A 21869-nucleotide genomic window follows, 5' to 3' on the forward strand; every position below is an offset into this window, starting at 1 on the left:
AGGAAGCTCACATGAAGCAGGGTTGATGAGACGACCAGGATAGATTCTGTGAATGGCTGATTGAGACAAATGTGACATAGAAATAAGAATTGGCAACTCTGAGAAGTATGTATGTGATTCTTGAATAATTAATTTCTACAAAATTTGGGAATTATATGGGAAACCTCCCTATAAATTATGTAATTTTTTCATGTTGTAAGCTGCTTTGAGCATGGCTTTAACCACGGAAAGCCGAAAGGTGACATAAATCATGATAATAGTATGATTATGAGGTTGGATGTTTCAGGATAGCTCAGTCGGTAGAGCATGAGATTCTTAATCTCAGGGTCATGGGTTCGGGCCCCACGTTGGGTAAAAAGATTCCTGCATTACAGGGCATTGGACTGGACTCTTGGTCCCTTCCAACTCTACAATTCTACGATTCTGTGACTCCAATTCCCACCAGCCCCAGCCAGCATGACCAATGATCAGGAGCATGGGTGTAGCCAGGGGGGGGGCAGGGAGAGGCAGCTGCCCCCAATCAATAAAAATACATACCAAACTGAGATTCTGCCCCACAAAAGGCCACCCCTCCCACAAAATTCCTGGCTATACCAATGATCAGGGGTGATGGGAGCCGTAGTCTACACAACACCCATAGTGCTCTCCTTGATCTAAGGTTTCGGATAGGGGGCTTTTTCCAAACCTGGAGATACCGGGGATTGAACCTAAGACATCCCGCCCTGCAAAAACACGTGCTCCACCGCCGAGCTACCGTTTTGCCTGGGTGGTGGGCAACTCTGGCCACGTGGACCGGCACTTTTCGACGTGGAGCAGCACTGGCAGCAGCCAATGGGAAGGGAAAAAATGTAAAAGGCTTCAATTCCCACCCCCCACAAAAACAAGGTCTTCCCCTCCACCCCTCAAGGCGAGGAAAGGGTTATTAGGCAGCCACGCCTTTTTGGTAGGCGGAGAGCGAATGGCAGGCGAGGGGGGCGTGGCCGGGGTGGAATGTTGTGAAGGTGGAATTGGAACGCTGTGTGCAAGGACCAGATGCTGGTTAGCAGGAGGCGAGATGGGGCTGCCAGACAGAGAGATGAGCGGTCCAGCGGTTTAAGAGCAGCCGAGATGCAGGATGGAGGAGAGGAGAGGTGAATGCCATTTGTTGCTTTATTGACTGGAGCAAGAGGGCCGGTCAACGGAGTGTGACGCGGAATGAATAATGGCATAGGAGAGCGCGGCACGCAGCGATCCAGAGACAGTTAGGTGTGTGGCGAGGTGGCGGCGGTGCTGAGCCCAGGGTTGGCGCCCCGCAGGATTTATTCCGAGGAATTCTCCCGGCGCATATCATGAGGCCAGTGCAACTCCAAGTAGAGGGATCAGATCCCACGGGGCAAAAGCAGGCGGGGATCGGGTTCTTCTAACGTCCGAGCCGATGGAGAAAAGTGACAGGTTGATTTTTTGTTCTTTCCTTTTTTTTAAGAGAGCGAAACAGAACCGCTCAGGGACAGAAATAACTTCAATCAGAGAGAAAGGAGGCGCGGGAGGGGGAATATAAACTAAAGGAGATCAAGGGAAAGAGAAGGAGATTAATATATCAAAAACGCAGCTTAGTCTTAAAGGACCTCCAAAAGGCTTCTGTAATGAGGCTGGGAATGTAAGCTTGTTGTAACTCCTGAGCAAGCTAAAAAGGAGGGGGTGGGAGAGAAAGAAGCGGGGTCGATGGACATCGCTGGAAAAGGGGCATCTCAGACACTCCTTGACACTTGACGAGGCGCCTGAGAAACGTGGCCCCGGAACCCGTGGCTCGGTGGGTCTTCCGTCCATGGCAGAAGCTGCTGAAGTCCGCCGGTGCGAGTCTTTAACGGCAAAGGATCCGATTCGGATCCGGCCGGCGTGTGAGGAGAGGCCGACCCTCAGGCTACAGAGTCAGATATCCAGAGAGAGGCTGATCTGTTGAGAGTAGGACAGGGTGAACTCCCCAGAGGGGTGTGCGTAGCAGAAAGAGGCAGGGCTGTGGCGTCCCCGAAACTGATACCGGGACTTAAGAGCAACAAAACAAATCTGCAACCGCAGACTGGGCAAGAGAGTGGTTTGAAAGCAATATACAAAAGGCATAGGGCGACTTGCTTTTTTCTTAAATCTGAAGAGGGAGGAAAAAGAGGGCAGCCTCACTGTGGATTTAAAGCCGCAGCACAAGACTCACACCAGGAAGTGGCAAGGGGAAAAATAGTAACAATCATTTCAGTTCAGGGTGGTTGCAAACTGCGATTAAAAAACATTACCCGGCAATGCTTTGCCATCTTCAAAGATAAGGTAGGCTGCATATAGCAGAACTTAAGTGGTGCTGCTCTGAAGGAGAAGAAAGGGTTGCCATTGAGGCACAGGAAAAGGAGGAAACCGAACTTCAAAAAGTGGAAGGAGCACCGGTGCCTGTGTGTGTGAGAGAGAAGATGGGAAAGGGTTTGGAAAGGTTAATACAGTTTTCCAGGTCCTTCTACCAGCATGATTGACACCCCTCTCCACTAGTTTTGAGATTTGGGCTCCTGCTTATCTCCAGTTGATTTACTTGCATCTTTTGAATGCTGCCTGAATAATTTTTCCTTTCTGGATTGACTGAATGACCAACCTGGCCTCCTTTTTTCAGAGAAAGAGTTGAGGGTTCTGTATGAACCTATGCAGGCCCGGAAAAAATACATTTTCATGACTTTCTTTGCCACCTGGCTTCTGCTTTTCTTATTTGGAGACCAAATCAGGCGCCTCCCATTCTTCTCTAGCAAGAAAGCTGGAGGGCTAAAGAGCTGGCCCCGTTGGGCAGATGGATTTCTTCTGAAGAACTTTGCAGATCCTGAAGAGCTCCAGAGTGATGATGGGGACCATGCTGAGCTGTCCCTCAAAACCCGGAGGGAGTTGAGGAGAAGCATCTACAAGAACAGCAGATGCCGCATGGACACTTGCTTTGATTTTTCCAAGTGTAGGGAGCATGGGTTCAAAGTCTTTGTCTACCCCTTGGAAAGAGGGGACCCTGTCTCAGAAAGTTACCTCAAAATCATCACGTCCATTGAAGAGTCGCGGTATTATACCTCCAATCCCGAAGAAGCCTGTCTCTTTGTCCTAAACATTGACACTCTGGACAGGGACCACCTCTCTGTACAGTATGTCCACAACATCAATGAAAAAATCCAAGCTTTCCCTCTTTGGAACGATGGCCGCAACCACCTCATATTTAACCTTTATTCTGGCACGTGGCCTAATTACACCGAAGACCTGGGCTTTGACATTGGTCAGGCTATCCTAGCCAAGGCGAGCTTTTACGTGGAGAACTTCCGGCCTGGTTTTGATATCTCCATCCCTTTGTTTTCAAAGGACCATCCCCGGAAAGGTGGGGAGAGGGGCTGGCTGCAAAAGACCTCTGTCCCTCCGAAGAAAAAGTACCTCTTGGTTTTCAAAGGGAAAAGGTACCTGACCGGTATTGGTTCAGACACCAGGAATGCCCTCCACCATATCCACAATGGCAAAGATATAATTTCCCTGACCACATGTAAACATGGCAAAGACTGGGTGAAACACAAGGATAAGCGGTGTGACAAGGATAATAAAGACTACGAAAAGTAAGTGCGATACTTTTTATGACTCTCTGGGGCAGGTCATACCACAAGGCAAGGTTTAGGGCAGTAGTGAGGGATGCCAGCGGCTATGATCAACATGGGTCAGGATCCACAGGAAAATTCTGCAGAAGTCCTGTGCCAAGAGCATGTACTCCTTCCAACAAGGCTTGTACAAAACAATTTCCCAATCAGCCATGTCCCGTTTTAATAAGCATGTGTGAGGTGTGATTTTTATTTCTCACCTCAGGCATTGAAATGTGTTGGGTGAGTCCTATAATTTGCTTCTAATATGCTTAGGTGCAGATGTTCACGCAGTGAGGCAAACAGAGGACTCAGCAATTAAAAAATGCAAGTGTGACAGAATTTCCAGGATCAAAAAGCTAAGATATCTCGAAAGCCTTGTTACGTGGATTTGTAGCGTGACCCTAATGTAATGATGTGTCAGCATAACCTTGTGTGAATGTTGCCAGGTTTGTTTGCTCAAACTTCTAGGGCTTTGGTTGAGCCACTCCTCAATAGGGTTTGTCCCTGGAAGCTTTGTCACCGCCAGAGCTTAGCTCTGGATGTGTGAAATGATAGTAAAGAAGAGTGTGCCTCTTAACACGTGCAGAGTGCTATCCTCTCAATGCTGAGTCTCTGCAGCCAACTCCCATATTTCTGGGATTGGGGTAGAAGACGGAAGGCCGTTTCTATATCCAAGCCTTGGTACTCTTCATTTTTATCATGCAAACTTATGTGGTCTGCACTACTTTGCATAATTTACTGGGCGTAAACTATCTTCTTTAGTCTTTTATGTTCTTCTATAGCATCTTGGAGACGGCTAAACAAATATTTGCCTCCTTTTTCTTTTTCTTTCTTTCTTTCTCTTCTGAACAGCTAAGCCTGACTTGCAGGCTTCCTTTCAGTGCTAATTGGCCTTAATAAAAGTGCTTCATGTTCAACACTGCAGGCAGCAGTTACTCTTTTACTTTCAGATAGTCCGCGTGTTTTTATTTTAGGCAAATTGGTATAACTTGCATATCATTTTCAGAAAGGCATAGGGACTCGAGGCACTAGATGTTTTGGATACTTCATCTGTGACATAACATTGATTCTTGTTCTGGAATTATTGATCCAATTGAAACCCTTTTTCAGAAATATTTTATCAGAATCTAAAATGCATAATGAATTTGGACTTCTGTTCACTGTCTCTGGGCTTCTTAAGACTTAATCTGTTATTGCCATCATTATTTCAAAAACTATTGAGCCAATGAATGCTAAGAATTTTTCTTTTAAAGCAATTTAAAATAGTGCACTCATGTTCTCAGTATTCTAACGAATGACTCAGGGCAATTAAAAACCCATCATGTTCCAGGTGATGTAAGGCAGCTATAAGTCTGATCCTGATTGTATGCATGCTTTATTCAGAAGTAAACCCCACAGTATGCACTGGGATTTGCTCTCAAATAAGTGTGAGTACGACAGCTGCATAACTGATTTTAGTGAGAAGGAGCTAAGCACATAGATGAGAAAGTAGTTATAAGGGACTTAAGGAAGTCTGAAGCTCTAATACAGCCTTTGATAGGGTTGCCAGACTCAATAGAGGACAGGACTTCTGTGCCTTTAATTGCCCTGCTCTCTTTTGAGTCTGGAAACCTTAAAGAGAAACCAGCAGACCTTTTGTTTCATTTTCAAGCAAAGGGTCTGCTGGTTTCTCTTTAAGGTTTCCAGACTCAAAAGAGAGCAGGGCAATTAAAGGCACAGAAGTCCTGTCCTCTATTGAGTCTGGCAACCCTAGCCTTTGGCTGGAGCTGATGGGTGTTGTATAATTTATTTATATCCCAACTTTCCTCCAAGGAGCTCAAGATGGCATATGTGGTGGTTCCCCCCCCCATTTTATCCTCGAAGTAGGTGAGAGAATTAATGGCTGAGCGGTGATTTGAACACGGGTCTCCCTGATCGTAGTCGGACAGGCTTATGAAGGCTACTGTAATGTGGTGTACACTTGAGTAGGGAACAAGCCCACTGAACTTGGTGAAAGTTAATTCTGAGTAAACATGTGTAAATAAGTGGGGTGTGTCTTTGGATTGTGTCTTAAGCGCATCACTGGTCCCAGTCATTTGTTTTAATAATATTTGGGATGCGTCAGTCATTAACCCATCCGAAATAGTGTTAACCATTGATGGGTGAGTTGCCAAATGCTGAATAATCAAGGAGGTTTACAAGATTATCACTACTTTCAAGAAAGTGCCTTGTCACTAACATCTAGTCATGGGCCGCCTCTGATGTTAACTGACATGACCAGGAAATTCTGTGAGTTGTTCTGCAGTGGAGTCTCTCCTCTTCCTCTCTCTGCTAGATGGGATGGGGTATAAATAATACATTATTATTATTATTATTATTATTATTAAAATTATATTATGATGATTGAGGGCCAAATCTGCTCTGGAGAGTCCGCCAACTTTCAAGAGCACATACACATAGGGAGTCCATTGGGGTGGGGGTGGGGGAGGAAATAAAGAAAGAAAGAGAAAGGGAAAGTTCTGGTTGCACATGTAGAAGTCCATTCTGTTCACACAGTGACACAATTGGATACATCTTTATGATTATTTTAATTCCCTTTGGTTTATTCACTTAAATATTTTTGGGCCACCTTATAGGACAAAGTTCTGTCTACGTGACTAACCAAGATAAATTCTTGAGTGATGCCCCATACAAAAAATGATATAACTTATGTAGATAGGTACTATATGGCAAATCCAATTTTCAGAAGTCAAGTTGAAATGTTATATTCTGGTCTACAGAGAGAATCACCTATTTATTTGTCATGCAATAGACAGAACAAAGCCCTGCCCAGACTTCCTTGAAGTGGATACAGCCCATGCATGGAGAGGGGATGGAATTGCACCCTCTGACCTCCAACGTGTTGTTCAGACCTTGTGTACAGAGCCTCTTCACAATGCCTAGCCGAGTTGTGCAAAAGGCCCAATCAACGCCTAGAGGTCACAGCCAGGGGTACAATCCCACCCCCTGCATGTTGACTTTACTCTCTTGGAGGATGCCTGCACAGGGTGAACCTATTATTCTATTTCTTGGGTAGGATATTAATATTTTCAAAAGAGAAGCACATGCTGGCTAGGGCTGCTGGGGGTTCTGGTCCAAAACATCTAGGGGGCACCAGGTTGGTGAAGGCTGCTTTAAATGATTTGGATATTTTAATAATATTTTATCCCCTTTTGCCATGCAGACCATTAGATTCTAAAGCTTAGAGAGAACAATCTGGTATTCTTTCAATTGTGACATGGAGCTCTTTGCTTATTGCAATGTTTCCCAAACTTGGGTCTCTACCTGTTTTTGGACTACAGTTCCCATCAGCTAGGGATGATGGGAGTTGTAGTCCAGAAACAGCTGGAGACTCAAGTTTGGGAAACCATGGCTTATTGTATACTGGATGAGATGCAAGACAACACTATAAGTAGCTACTAGCCCTGGGCAAGTCAGAATTTACTCAAAGGGACCAGGCAAGCAATCTTTTGAAAACTGGAAGATAGTTGATTCCCCTTTTTTTCTCTTGTATGTGAGTCCTGGGGCCTTTCTGACCACTCTTTGATTTATTATTATTTTTCTTTTTGGACTTCAATAAGCATTAAAGATATTGTTTGAGCTGGTCATCCTGTAAAATTCTTCTTGTTGAAGAATGAGGAGGGTTAGTCTCTTTTGCTGAATATACCAGCAGTGCTAAAGCTTGGATCAATGGTGTTTAAAGAGTGCATAAAATCTTCACTGTGACTTCAAGTATTTAAAAGACCTGGACCCCAGATCTTTGGGAAATCCAGGCATTTTGATAAAAAATTAGGTCTGGGCAGAAGACTCTTGTGACATCTTCAAGACTAGCACATTTATTATGTCAAAAGACAGCCCAGAGGCTGCTGGTGGTACAGAATGCAGCTGCTAGGCCGGTTAGTGGGGCAGTCTGACAGGACCTTGTGTTACCGGTTCTGAAAGCTACTAGGCCCACTTCAAGGTACTGTACTAGGGCCTTGCAATTATTAGCTGTTTTGAACTCTGCCTGTTTTTAAAAAATTTAGATGTTTTAATTTTTTCCAATATGTTTCCAATATGGTTTTATATTATTTTATCATGGCATTGTTTTACTACTTTGGTGTTTTGCTGCCCAGGGCTGCTATTGGAGGAAGGAGGAATAGAAATTAAATTAGTAATAATAATAATAATTTTTGGTGACATACAGTTCACTTCATTAGACACAGGAAATCTTGTGCTATAATAAACGTGTCAAACTTTGAGGTTCCACAATGCAAAGCTCTTTTTTTTAATCAAGGTTTGTACCTGCTTAACCAAAAACCTGAAGGCTTGGGAGTGTGCCTTCCTTCAAAAATGTCATGACACAGATGAAATTTCACCACATGATATATATGTTGAATCAGGAAAGCTAGGGGGTTTGAATGACCAAAGCCCGGGATAAATGATCAGGGGTTTTGGTTTGTTTGCTGACCTTTCAAGTTTGTTGAAATCAGCAGGCTTCTGCTGGCATAGAGCTTAACTCTTAGTTTCAAGGAACATAACAGATGGCGAATAATTTCCGTGATCATTCCTGTCTCTTCCACGCCATCCCCAAGTACACCACTACTCAATTTTCTTGATGGGGTGGAAGAAGATGAAGTGTCTAGAAATTCAGGGATTCCCAGGCAGCTCTTCGGGAAAGGTCAAATAATCTAGCCAAATTAAAGGTGAGATAACCTGCTCCTCTTTTTCTTGGACAGGACTCTTTTAAAAACAAACAACAGCAACAACAAAAACCAGGCCTCCAGCCGTGATGAATCATGCTTTCATTGTGTGATTTTTCTGTAGTAAATATTGGATTACACTCAACCTAGAAAAAGCTCTTGGTTGCCAGTTCACACATGAAAGGACATCGCTTTGATTACACAACACTTGATGGCTCGTTGCCAGATGTGTGAACAGACTCTACTAGATTACTGGGTTTTGAGACGATGCAGAAGGAATATGAAATTCCTGTGTGTGGGTGCCTGACCTCCGGTGAGTCATTTGCACATGCACACCGTCACTTGACGCAGAAATTCTCATGTGACGAATGTGGATGCACGAAGCAGCCCTTTTGTTTCAAACTCAAGACCCACCTGGCACAATGCACTTATTTATTTCATAAAAAAATTGTACACCCTTGTTTACAAAAAAAGAAAAAGCAATAAAATAAGAAAAATTAACAACAACAATGGAAGACTTTCAAAAAGTTACGTCAACTTTCTAAACAACTAGGTAGGCTTGTCTAAACAAAATGTTTTTAGCAGGCGCCAAAAAGAGTAGAGTGACGGCTCTTGCCTGGTATCAGTAGGCAGGAAGTTCCAAAATGTAGGGGCTGCCACACTAAAATATTGAGTTCTTACAAATGTGGAGAGGGCATTTTGTGGCACATTATGTGCCAGTTCCACAAATTGAAGCTGTCAAATGGGCGTATATAGAGTAAAGCAGTATCATACTACAGTACAGTGGAACCTCGGTTTATGAACACCTCGGTTTATGAATTTTCGGTTTATGAACGCCGTGGACCCATCTGGAACGGATTAATTCACTTTCCATTACTTTTAATGGGAAAGTTCGCTTCAGTTTATGAACGCTTCAGTTTATGAACAGACTTCCGGAACCAATTACACCCATGTTTCAGTTTATGAACGCTTCAGTTTAAGTACTTCGCGGACCCGTCTGGAACGGATTAATCCATTTTGCATTACTTTCAATGGAAAAGTTCGCTTCAGTTTATGAACGGTTACTCCGCGGACCGTCTGGAACGGATTAATCCACTTTCCATTACTTTCAATGGGAAAGTTCGCTTTAGTTTATGAACGCTTCAGTTTATGAACAGACTTCCGGAACCAATTGTGTTCATAAACTGAGGTACCACTGTACTTTAAACAGTCATGGCTACCTCAAAGAATCCTGGGAGGAGTTAAGAGAACCAGTCATTGTTAGGAAACCCTCATTTCCCTCACTGTCTTACAGTTCCCAGAATTCCTTTGGAAAGAGTGATGGACTGTGAAACCATTCTGGGATTTAGAACTGTGCGGGGGAATAAGGGGCTGCTAACAACTCTCAGATCGGTGCAGTGCAAGCAGACCAGTAGGAACACTGGATTGGCTCTACCAGTGCACTCTTGTTGTGTGTGCTGTGCCCTGTCTCAGAAAACTGTGATGCCAGAAGACTGGCTCCTCTGAGTGCTGGCCTACCTGCCAGCCGCTCCAGGAGAAAGTATCCCATTCCCTCTCTTCCTTCTTGCATTTATTAAGTCAGTCAAATATGCTTCTCTGAAGTTGACTGAAAACTGTATCTCATTTTGGAATTTATTTCATTTATTTATTATTAAATTTAAATCCTACCTTTCCTCCCTGGTTCAACCCCTTTTCGTTTTTTCCTCACAACAACCCTGTGAGGTATTATTATTATTCATTTCATTTCTATACTGCTTTATGTTTTTAGGGGGGGGGGAATCTCAAAGCAGTTTACAATCTGCATTAAAACATCAAATGAAAAGGTTAGGCAGAAGGACAGTGACCAGCCCAAGTTCACCCAGCGAGCTTCATGACTGAGATGGGATTTAAAACGTGAGCTCCAAGGTTCTAGTTCAACAGTGACCACAGCACAACACTGGCATGCGTGTTCAGCAGGTGTGAGGAGTATCTGATGGTACAATGAATGATTGGCATCTTTCATTTATTTATTTGTTTTGTCATATTATTTTCCCTTCCTACCTCTGAGCATTGAGCTTACTAATAAAAACAATGTGGTCAAAATGATGAAAACACAATAGTTTAACAGAATAATCCACAAATATCTAACATCATAAATCACCAAACAAGAATTGGCATAGTACAGAAAGAATTAATAATAAGGACTATTCCTAGTCCTTATTAAGGGAGAGGTAAAATGGGATGTTTTACAACTTGAGCCTCTGGAAATCTGAGGTCATGTTCAAATTAATTCGTTTGTTCCCTGATTGTTACGGGAAGTCCATAAACCAAGCAGAGTTTCTAGCCCCAGAAGGTTGGGCATTTGTGTACAAGAATAATGTGGAATATATAAATGCATCAAATCCACTAATTTTTAATTTGGCATCTGCTATGATCTTGAAAACATTAAGCAATCGTTTTAACTAAATGGAACCAGAATATAAATAGTAACCAAGCAACGTATTTCTGATGTGGATTTCAGCTCTTTTAAAAATTATTATTTTAATGTTCATTGTAACATTAAGCCGTGCAGGTAAAACAGAATAACAAAACATGCAATTCATTCAGAGGTTAAAATTCAAATCACTAAACCGTCTAGAGAAAAAAAAATACAAATTAAAGATAATACTTAGAAGCCGGAGGGAAGAAGAAGGGAGAAAAGATAATGAAATTTGATATCAGAGAAATTTCTGACATTGTCAGGCAGATAGTAAAGCATTAGACTACTGACACATAGTGGGGGTCATCACCATTTTTACAGAGAGAAGAGTGACATTTGGAATTCATACCGATTGCACAGAGATCTGAGTACAGAGACTACCTTAATGATCAGCACTGATTCCAGGTTTTGGGGGACTCCTGCAGGCTTGCCCATGGCTGCAGGCATTGCAGTGATCATTGCTGGATGACTTGGAGCTGCCGTTTTGATCTCCCTGATATACGGATGGGCGAATCTGTCAGTCTTGGGATCTGTAGTTTGTTAAGGGTACTGAGAGCTGTTGGAGACTCCTATTCCCCTTAATTCTACAATTCCAGAGTGGTTTAATAGTCACCCCCTCTTTCTTAGGGGTCATGAAGAGTCGGACACGACTAAACAACAACTTTCTTAGGGAATTCTCGGAACTGTAACTCCGTGAAGGGAATGGGGGGGGGGATGGTGTCTCCTAATATCTCTTGGTACCCTTAACAGACCCTCCAAGTGTCCTCCAAGAGCCAGTGTGGTGTAGTGGTTAAGAGTGGTAGACTCGTAATCTGGGGAACCGGGTTCACGTCTCCGCTCCTCCACATGCAGCTGCTGGGTGACCTTGGGCTAGTCACACTTCTCTGAAGTCTCTCAGCCCCACCCACCTCACAGGGTGTCTGTTGTGGGGGAGGAGGGGAAAGGAGATTGTTAGCTGCTTTGAGACTCCTTCAGGTAGTGATAAAGCGGGATATCAAATCCAAACTCCTCCTCCTCCTCCTCCTCCTCCTCCTCCTCCTCTTCTTCTTCTTCTTCTTCTTCTTCTTCTTCTTCTTCTTCTTCTTCTTCTTCTTCTTCTCCTTCTCCTTCTCCTTCTCCTTCTCCTTCTCCTTCTCCTTCTCCTTCTCCTTCTCCTTCTCCTTCTCCTTCTCCTTCTCCTTCTCCTTCTCCTTCTCCTCTTCCTCCTCCTCTTCCTCCTCCTCCTCCTCCTCCTCCTCCTCCTCCTCCTCCTCCTCCTCCTCCAGGGACAGTCCTGGATTTACAGAAGCCGTCCCGGTTTCTGATTTGATCCTGGAATGTCCTGCTTTTCTTTAGAATGTCCCTATTGGATAAATGTTGGAGGGTATGCCTTAACCAGTTATTATTCCTAAGATTCTTTGGGGAAAACCATGACTGTTAAAGTGGTGTAACAGGGCTTTAAATGTGGGTATAATAGTGCTCTAAATGTATGGTGTGCACGTGGCCTATCTCTATTCACCAGTAACATTTTCTTGTAATTTTGGGAGTGATGCTGGAGGATAAGGCTAGCAATGGCTAAGAGAGACAATGGCTAGGTTCTAACGCCAGCTGGAGGTAGCATGCTTCTGAATACTAGAACACAAGTGGAAGAGCTCTTGCATTCCTGCCCTGCTTGTGGGCTTCCCACAGGCACCTGGTTGACAACTGTGAGAATGGGATGGTGGGTTAAATGGGCCCCTGGCCTGCTCCAACGTGGCTCTTCTGATGTTCTTATAAGAGACATGCATGCCACACATGTTATTCAGTTAAGTATCTGAGTAAGGAAATCTCATAGTACACATGCATATTAATATGCACAGTTGCAATCTAAATCCATGCTGCTTTCCTCACCCCGCCATGAGCACCTTTCAAGACAGTAAGAATTATGTATTTTATTTATTTAATTCTATGCACAAATCGCTTTCTATGAAACAGCTCAAAGTGCTTATCCATAAAAAACCCCAGCAATAAAAGCAGTTTCACTAGACTGCTAATTACTCAACCTTGGAAGATGGCTACCGACATGAATTTAGTGGCACAGTGGGAGAGGGTGTAGAGCGTAGCCCTAATGGAAAAACCAACAAAACAACTTAGGGACATAAGAACCTAAGTTGAGCATGCTGGATCAGGCAATTGGTTCATCTAGTCCAGCATCCTGTTCTCACAATGGCTGACATGGTGGCTGTGGGAAGCCTGCAAGGGGGGCCTGAGTGCAGCAGCGACAATCCCAGTTCCAAAAATCAGTTTAATATATATTCCTCAAAGAGAGGACTTGGAGCACTGCGGAATACAAAAAGCAAGAATGACTTTGAAATAGTTTAGTATTGGTATTTTCCTATGTGTTGAATAAACAGTGTAGCCACCATCAACTCATGGTTCATTTTGGAAAAACCTGTTAAGAAGACATGGAGGAGACGCTTGATCTGGACAGAGATCAAAACCAACAGCATGAAGTATTTCATAAGTTTACCTGCTACTTAAGTAACTGGAACATACTAACCTCCATGGAATGTCTGGGGCGGGGTGGGGTAGGAGGAGGGAAATTAAATGTTAAATGCACTTTAAGAAATAGAATTTCAGACATAAAAACCAATTTCAGATATAAAATCATTCAAATCCAGTGCAGATGCAAACTGGGATACAGCTCTACTTTAAAGGCTTGTTGAAAGAGGAAGGGATTCAATACCAGGCAAGGGCTTGGTACAGCAGTACCAGCACCTTGAACTTAGTGGAACTAAGTGTTAACTTAGCAAACATTGCCTTATCGAGGTTCCCAGTTATGAAGAGGCACATTGCGTTCTTTTGAATGCTTTAGTACTCAAGAACAGGTTAATGGGCTATTTATTAAAACACCTTTTGTTAACTACTTCTAGGCTATAGGAGAACCTAAAAGAGGGTGATGCCTCTTCACCTGGCACAGCAAAACAGCACGCCCCCTGTAACATTGAATCAAACTTCTCAGGATGTTTTAGGGCTCGCACCATGACCAGATCTCTGAACGCTGTGAGGAAATAATTCACCCTCGTGGATTCTGAGGGTTAATGAGCCTGATTTTATGGGCCCCACATTCCTGAAGGTTGCATTTTCAAATATTTGCAGGCCTTAAATGTTACACCTCCAAATAAATGTTTGCACATACCAAATGTTTCCTGTGAATGCAGGAGGGTGGAAAATGCGTCTGTCAGATTGTTGGAGAGCACCCAGAGTCTTGGGCTCTGTCAGAGTTTCCAGGGGGTCCACTGCAACATCATGAGAGAACAACAGAGTGAGATTAAGCTATAAGGGCCCAGGATGTCTGAACAACTGGAGACAAAGACATTGGTATCGAATGGGCAATGTAAGACACCCTACCATCATGCCATGTGTGAGGTGAGTGTTCTAAACAGAAGGGTCATGCACAGTTGCAAAAGGGAGAGGAGCACCAGAATGTATGAACTAGCCCAGTGCCAGCTCCATATATTTTGGCACCTGAGGCAAACCACAAAATGGTATCCTGTCCACCACGGAAGAAGTGGGGAGTGAAGATCTACATCAGGAATGGGATGGCGGGGAATCTAATTGACCTTGCCCAATGGTTGAACTGGGAATCCAAGTCTGTTGCAGGAGGAAATGGGCCCATGCTGAATCATGCTGGGAAGGTGCAGAGCTCAGGAGACCCGAGGGGCAGCCCCCGCCGTTTCCTCTGTAGGGGTGGAAGAAGCAGTGCCTCCTATTCTCCCTTTCTCAGAATTCATGGACATTCAGTGAAGATGAATGTTGGAGGATTTGGGACAAACAAAATAAGAACTGCTTTGTACAGTGCATTGTCAACTGTGGAACATGTTCTCACAGGAGGCAGCAATGGCCATCAATTTAGATGGCTTTTAAAGAGAATTAGACAAATTTGTAGATGTAATGGCCATCCGTGGCTACTAGCCATTATGGCTATGCTCTGCCTCCACAGTCAGAGGCAATTGCTGGGAACTAGAAGGGGGGAGAGGGCTGTTGCACTCAGCTCCTGCTTTCAGGGGCATCCGGTTGACCACTTGGAGAACAGGATGCTGGACTAGATAATAATAATAATTTATTATTTATACCCCACCCATCTGGCTGGGTTTCCCCAGCCACTCTGGGCGGCTTCCAACAGAAATATTAAAATACAATAATTTATTAAACATTAAAAGTTTCCCTAAACAGGGCTGCCTTCAGATGTCCTCTAAAAGTCTGATAGTTGTTTTTCTCTTTGACATCTGGTGGGACGGTGTTCCACAGGGCGGGTGCCACTACTGAGAAGGCCCTCTGCCTGGTTCCCTGTAACTTGGCTTCTCGCAGCGAGGGAACCGCCAGAAGGCCCTCGGCACTGGACCTCAGTGTCCGGGCAGAACGATGGAGGTGGAGACGCTCCTTCAGGTATACTGGACTGAGGCTGTTTAGGGCTTTAAAGCTCAGTCCCAACACTATTGATGGACTATTGGCCTAATCCAGCAGGCTCTTCTTACGTACTTAGTGAAGCAAGTGTGTGTGTGTGTGTGTGGTGGGGGGAGTACAAGAGAGATGGGGCAAGCCCCACCATTGGGCAGTGTAAGGTGTGGGTCAAGCAGCCTTGGAACCATTTGGCAATCTTTAGGAATAATCTGGAGATACTGGCAGGTTAAGTGATAGAAGATGGGGAAAAGGGGGAATTGCATCATCATAAAGGCAGTTATCAAATAGCAGTTGGGAGTGTCTCCAGAGGATTCTTTGAAAGGGTAAAGCCTCACCACATGTTAGGCTTCCCTACAGAGGCACAGAGCTCAATTATCAGATACAGGAGATAATTAAGTTGTGAGAGGTGGCACCTCAAGAGAATACTCTGATAGGAGGCTGGAATGTTTCATAAGTGGACCAACAAAGAGTCTTGTGTCAAAATTAGGTGTTCCTTTCATTTTTCCAGCCGTAAATTCAGTTTTCCACATCATTTTTTAAATAGAAAAAGGTCCTCATCAAAATCCATCCACATTTAAATGTGAATTTTGATCATGCACAATTTTGCTTACAAAATTATTCAATTTCTCCCAATGCAAAGAGTTTTGGTGTGTTAGTTCCCCTTAATATATGATGTTTTATGTGCACTTCATCCTAGCACATGCATTTTTGAACATATTTTGAACACATGGCTGGAGTACCACAGTGCAAAATTTGGATAAATGTGAGTTTCCAAGGATGTTGTTGTTTTTGTTTACGTATTGTTTTGGAAAGTATGGATTGGGTAAGTTTGCCTTCAGATGCAAACTGAATCAAATATCTTCCTCATCCCTAGTCTCCAAAGGCTTCACAGGTGAATTGTTACATCGGCAGACTGGAGCCTCTTTTATCAGATGGATTGAGTGCTGTCAAGGAAGTGGGATGTAGTCTTAGAAAGCCACAATAAAACTGTTGTCTTTCAGGTACTGCAAGAGACTATTTCTTGTGTTTGCTATCAGATAGGTGCTGTTCTGTAATTTCTCACACCCTACTAAGTTCCCGAAATGGCTTTTGAATAGCCTTTCTGTACCATCTTTTCGAGAGGGTGCACAGGCTAAGACAGCCTCCCACAACCTGGTGCCCTTCAAATGTTAGACTCCAGTTCCCATTAGCCCCAGTCAGCATGGCCAGTGGCCAGGGATGATGGGAGTTGCAGTCCAGCAACACCTGGAGGGCACCAGCTGGCCAATATGGCTTAATTGTGAAGTTGCATTCCTGTGGCCCCTTGTCTGGGAATGAGCCCCACTGAACACAGTTGGACTTACTTCTGGCTAATGGTTTTTATAGCCAATGTTAGTCCTACTCAGAGTAGACTAACTTCTGTCCATTACTTTCAATGGGTCTTCTTTGAGTAGATCTTAGTAGGCTGCACCCCTAAGTAAACTTGCATAGAATTTCAACTATAAATGGCTTGCTTTTGGGAAGTCTCTTTAGTCCTGCCTCAAAGGGGGAATCTCCAACACTCTTTGCCTGCTGCTTCCCTATCCATCCTGGCCACTGCCTTTCTGCACAGAGAGGATGTTAATTGCAAAGCAAGCTTTACTTCCCGGTTCTCCTATGAACTGTGAAACCAGCCAGATGAGATAATGTATCTGTCAGAACAGGAGAGAGAAGCCAATTCATCTTGTGCTGTGCGTGTGAAAGAGAGAGCGAGAGTGTGAGAGTGAGATCCCGTTTGCTTGTTGTTTTTGGTCTCTGGGGCTGTAGTGCAGCGACCAAGCGGCAGGGATGAAGGTGAGGTGACAAAGGTCCTGTCGCTTCTTAGCAACCAAAGGCAAGGGCATTTATGGTGGCACCGTTTGGCTGGAAGGAACCGAGTGGCCTGGGAATATGGCTGAGTGTGTTACGAGAAAGCTGCAATCAGGGGTCATTGCATATGGTAGAGTGGATGGGGAGTGTGGGCAGAGAGAGAGGAAACATTGTTCAATGTTTCTCAGATACAGGAAAGTAGATTGGTTTTAGGTTGCCAGCTGTCCAGAAGAGCCAGCCGGTGCTTTCAGAAGCAGCTTTTGTTAAAACAAATAAGGATAAAACATTTAACAAATGCAGAATGCAGCATCCAGGGCGTTGACTGGACCGTATAAACTTCTATTTGCTAACCCAGGTGTGAGAAACCTTTGCAGGTTGCTGGACTCCAACTCCCATTAGCCCCAGAAGCTCTGAAGGGCTCTAGTAGGCCTCAGAGGTCAAATAACATGTCATGTGACTGTGCATTGTGTCCCCACCCCCAAGAGGGACATATAGGATACGTACTAGGTCCCAACATTCTGGTAAGGTGCTGTGGAAATGGGTACCAATACTCTTGCCTAGGGTCGGACGAATCTATCAAATTTAGTTTCTATTTTTTCCAGTCTTAAGTTCAGTTCACCACCTTTTTGCATCAACTTGTGATTCTTTATTTTTCAAGTCCTCATGAAATTTGATCAGAATTTAAGCCAGCATTTCTCTCAATATACCCATTTTTGCATGTATTTTTTGTCTAATATGCATACATATTAATAAAATAATAAAAAATAGCATTTTGTGCGCATTTTCAATAACATGGATTTTTATGCGCATTTCCTAGCACGTGCATTTTCTTGTATATTTCTTGTTGGAAAAGTGCACATTTTGAATGATAGCTACATTGTGGTTTGCACAGATTTTTCCTTTTGGGGGGGGGAGATGCAAATTAGGTAGGTTTGTATTAGGATGCGACCCAAACTGACTTCCTCCCTCATCCTTCTCCTCAGTCTTAGCCCTGCCAGACCCCAGTGCCTGGGTCTCCTGGAAAGAGACAGGGCCTAGGGATTGTCCTTTGCTTTCCTGCCCTCGTGGCAGGCTGCACATCTTCTCCAGAGTACAGTGGCAACATTTCCTGGTAACTATTTTGGGCTCCTTCTCATACTCCAAGGAATTAATTAAAGGCAAGTCTGAAGTGATGGGGCTTTTTCCCCTTTCATTTCCTCCACATGACGGAGGCATCGGCAGAAGCAGCACAAAGACACTCGCCGCCTCATGCATTATTAAATGGGTCCTCGCCCCATCGCGTCAGCCCAGACTCGCGCTCAGTAATTGTCGTTCTGAGATTTCAGTATAATCCATTGCGTTTGTTTGTTTGCTGCTGTTTTTAAAATGAGCATTCACCTTGCTGGATTTCCCCTCCTCCTGTTTTGACACTCAGCTTCCCACTCTTCTCCCATCCCCACGCCTCCCTTTCCCATCTCAACCTCACTTTCTCTTTCCGCACAGAGATATTTTTCTTCGGTGGAGAGCGCTGGTGTTCGTGCAAGTGGTGTTGATGTGGGAGAAGTAACTTTGTGCATGCGCTGCTTAGTGTGAGGGCTGCATGCTTGGATTGGTTTATTCAGCAAGGAGGCCAATATTAACCGAGGGGAACCTTGAAAGGGGGGGGTACACTAACAGAAGTCAGAGATTCAGAAGCCAGAGAGACAAAGGTGGGCAACAGCTTTGAAGGCAACACCATTCCTATGCACCAGAAGTGTGGAACCTTTTTTGGACCACATTACCCCTGTGGAAAGCTGTTGGGGGTCATATTCCAGTAGTGGGTGAGGCAAGATCCACACACCGTCGCACACGCTTAACTAACACACAGGTAAACACAAACACTGTTTCCCATGGAAACAGTTCTGTATTTGATTCTTAGTAACGTCACTGAAATTTCACCTTCCATTTTCTTTATCATCTTTTGTTTACTTTACAAGTATCTTTTAAGAATAGTTTTCGTAGTATCCATTATCTTTCCTGTCCATACAAAAGAGTAATCCCAGCAGAAGAATGCAAATAAAGTCAATGCACTGCTGTACTGCAAAACCTGCCCTACGGCGGACTTGAGTTTAAAGCCCCAAACTTCAAAATGCTCTTGCATCCTGAAAATTACACGCTTGCAGTTGCAAAGCACATGGACTACTTTTTGCCTACTTGCCAGGACCGCAAGTCTGCCGAGTCATTTCCCCCCCAGCTTTGCACAATATCAAAGCCCCTTTCCCTCCTTTCGAAAAGCTGTGTTGTAAACCCCATTGAACACAGTGGGACTTACTACAGCATGGTTTGAGCTCTTACATTTGAAAAGCGGATTAAGAGTTTGTTTCCCATGCACATTGCCTTTTTTCCAGGGAGTCCACAAACGTTACCTTTGCTTACTACCAAGCTGCTATTTGTGGTTGTTAACAGTCTCCTTCCCTGCCTTTTCTGGCATGCACAGAGAGCATGTTGGTGAGACAAGGGTTTCTCTCATTTATGTGGATATGGATAAAGCGAGAAACAGGGGTTTGTATTGTTGCTCAGAAGGGCCTCATGCCATTTCTTACTAGCTCTAAATCTGAAGTGTAAATGAGACATTTGAGGTAGGGATCTGTGCCGGCTGTTCTGCTCAGCAGAGGGATGAGGGAAGTTCCCCCTGGTGAGCTCTCAGGCAGATTTGTGTCTGCCTGTTTTTGGCCTGCAGTTTCCCCCATTCAAGCAGCCCTTGTGAAACTAACTTTTGCCCCTGGCCATAGCTTTTTAGGAATCTGTGGATTTTGTGCAACTAGGGGAGAAATTCAATTCAATTCAATTCAATTCTCAAATTTGAATTTATGTAACTTGCACTTCCCGAAACACAGCCATCTTTAGAAATTTGCACTTCTCCAAAATTTGCGGTGCAGTTCTCCAGCCAAGTAATGTGTGTATAGAACTGCATATATTAGTGCAAAGTGTGTCTATATGAGTGAAAATAACATACAAAAATGTCTTAGATGAAGAGAAATTGTTTTACCAAAATGTTTTGGGCAAAATTGCATGCAAAAATATATAGGAGAAATTTCCACCACTAAACTCGCATCATATTAGGAGACATTTGCACCAATTTTTCATGAGGAGTTTCTTTTCAAAAAAATATGTGGAGAACTGAAGTTAAAGGGTAGAAAAATTAGGAACTGAGAGAAAGAGAAATGGACAGGTTTGGCCATCTCCACCTTGGGGCAGCAAAAAAACATGTCTTTGCCCTCTTCTGGCTGAGCATTTGCAGAGTGTTCTCCTGTTCCATTTCAGTTGTCTCTTCTTCAGGCCACATATATCCTGTTCCTTCAGCCTTTCCTCATAGGACTTGTTGGAAGCAGACACAGAACATTAATACACCTACTCAGTCTGCCACCCTCAGCCATTTGGGAGCAGAAGAGGGAAGAAGAGTGCTTGAGTCTAAGGCCTGCTGTGGCTTGTTCGTGGTAACACTGCTATTGAAACCACCAGTCTGAGAAATTTAGAGGTATCCTTTCATTGGCTCCAAGAGCCCCTTTGGTCCTTAGAGCTATTCTTGGTTTTTTTTTTTTAAAAAAAATAAAAGATAAACCTTAAGGCATTTCCCCTCTGGACCCTAGATGTGAAGATGTGAGAAATAACCAAGGAAATGTACTGTAGGAATGTCGAGAAAATAGATGCACTCATTAATGAAAACATCTGCATCTTGATTCACATCTCAGTACATTAGGCCCAAGCACGCCTGGCAGTGCATTTTTCATATCTGTGTATCTTTGCATGAAAAGCCCAAGAGGAGGCAAAGACGCATCATTGCAAAGAGGAGATGAGCGATTGTCTTGCCAAGAGCTGAGACACTCTGTGATGCTACGATGGGAACAGAGATGCCGTTTGTTAATGTAGTACATATGTCATCAAACAGTTGCCAGATCAACAGCGTCAAAATGAGCAGTGCCCTTTACTTTGCTGGTGAGGATTTTCAAGTACTGTGTGGCCACTAATTCTCGCTTTGTTGTTGTTGTTCTCGCTTTGTTGTTGTTGTTGTTGTTGTTGTTGTTGTTGTTGTTTAGTCGTTTAGTCGTGTCCGACTCTTTGTGTCCCCATGGACCATAGCACACCAGGCACTCCTGTCTTCTCGCTTTAAAACTCCATTTATCACACACGTGTCCCTCATTTCCGTGTGCATCAGCTGGTGCCACTTTGTTCAAAGTTTGCATCAAAGATGTTCATTTCGAAATAGACACATTCAAAGAAGCCAGTGCAAGTACCCCCTTCCCCAAACCCCACTGAACATTTGCTTTGTTTGGGTGCTCTTTTCTTTCTTTAACTACTGTTTCTTGGCATTCTTTTTAAGCTTCGTCCTTGCCCTCACTTGCCCTTGCTGCTGTTTAGTCTGTTTGGCAATAACAACCTACCAGATTTTCCATATGAGCGTAAAGTGGTGGGACCACGTTACTCAGAGTATCGTCACATCATTGGCAGTGGCAGACCATGTGATTTTGTCAATCGGATGGGATGAGAACAAAAGCAAGTGAGGCCAAGGACAGTGAGGGCAAAGAAGAAGAAAAATGGTACCAAAGAGCAAGAGGAGGGTAGCGGGGTGACACAAGGGTGCTGAACAGCACTGCAAAAATATGTTAAAGAAGCCGGTACAATGGTACCTCTGGTTACGAGCTTAATTCGTTCTGGAGGTCCATTCTTAACCTGAAACCGTTCTTAACCTGAGGTACCACTTTAGCTAATGGGACCTCCCGCTGCCGCCGCGCCGCCAGTGCGCGATTTCTGTTCTCATCCTAAGGTAAAGTTCTTAACCTGAGGTACTACACCCGGGTTAGCGGAGTCTATAACCCAAAGTGTTTGTAACCC

General features: G+C 43.9%; 1 protein-coding gene across 1 annotated transcript in view; it reads left to right on the top strand.

Annotated features, from left to right (window-relative positions):
- The first annotated feature begins 1024 nt into the window (after nucleotides 1–1024).
- Nucleotides 1025–21869, top strand: part of EXTL1 (exostosin like glycosyltransferase 1) — a 68786-nt gene continuing 47941 nt past the window's right edge. Inside the window, exons 1-2 of the mRNA XM_035118061.3 lie at nucleotides 1025–1130; nucleotides 2627–3590. Of these exons, the coding sequence (XP_034973952.1) occupies nucleotides 1115–1130; nucleotides 2627–3590 (980 nt within the window). The 5' untranslated portion in view covers nucleotides 1025–1114. The remainder of the gene's footprint in view (nucleotides 1131–2626; nucleotides 3591–21869) is intronic.

The sequence above is a fragment of the Zootoca vivipara genome, chromosome 6 (genome assembly GCF_965207765.1).
Source record: "Zootoca vivipara chromosome 6, rZooViv2.hap1.1, whole genome shotgun sequence".
NCBI classification, from domain to species: Eukaryota; Metazoa; Chordata; class Lepidosauria; order Squamata; family Lacertidae; genus Zootoca; species Zootoca vivipara.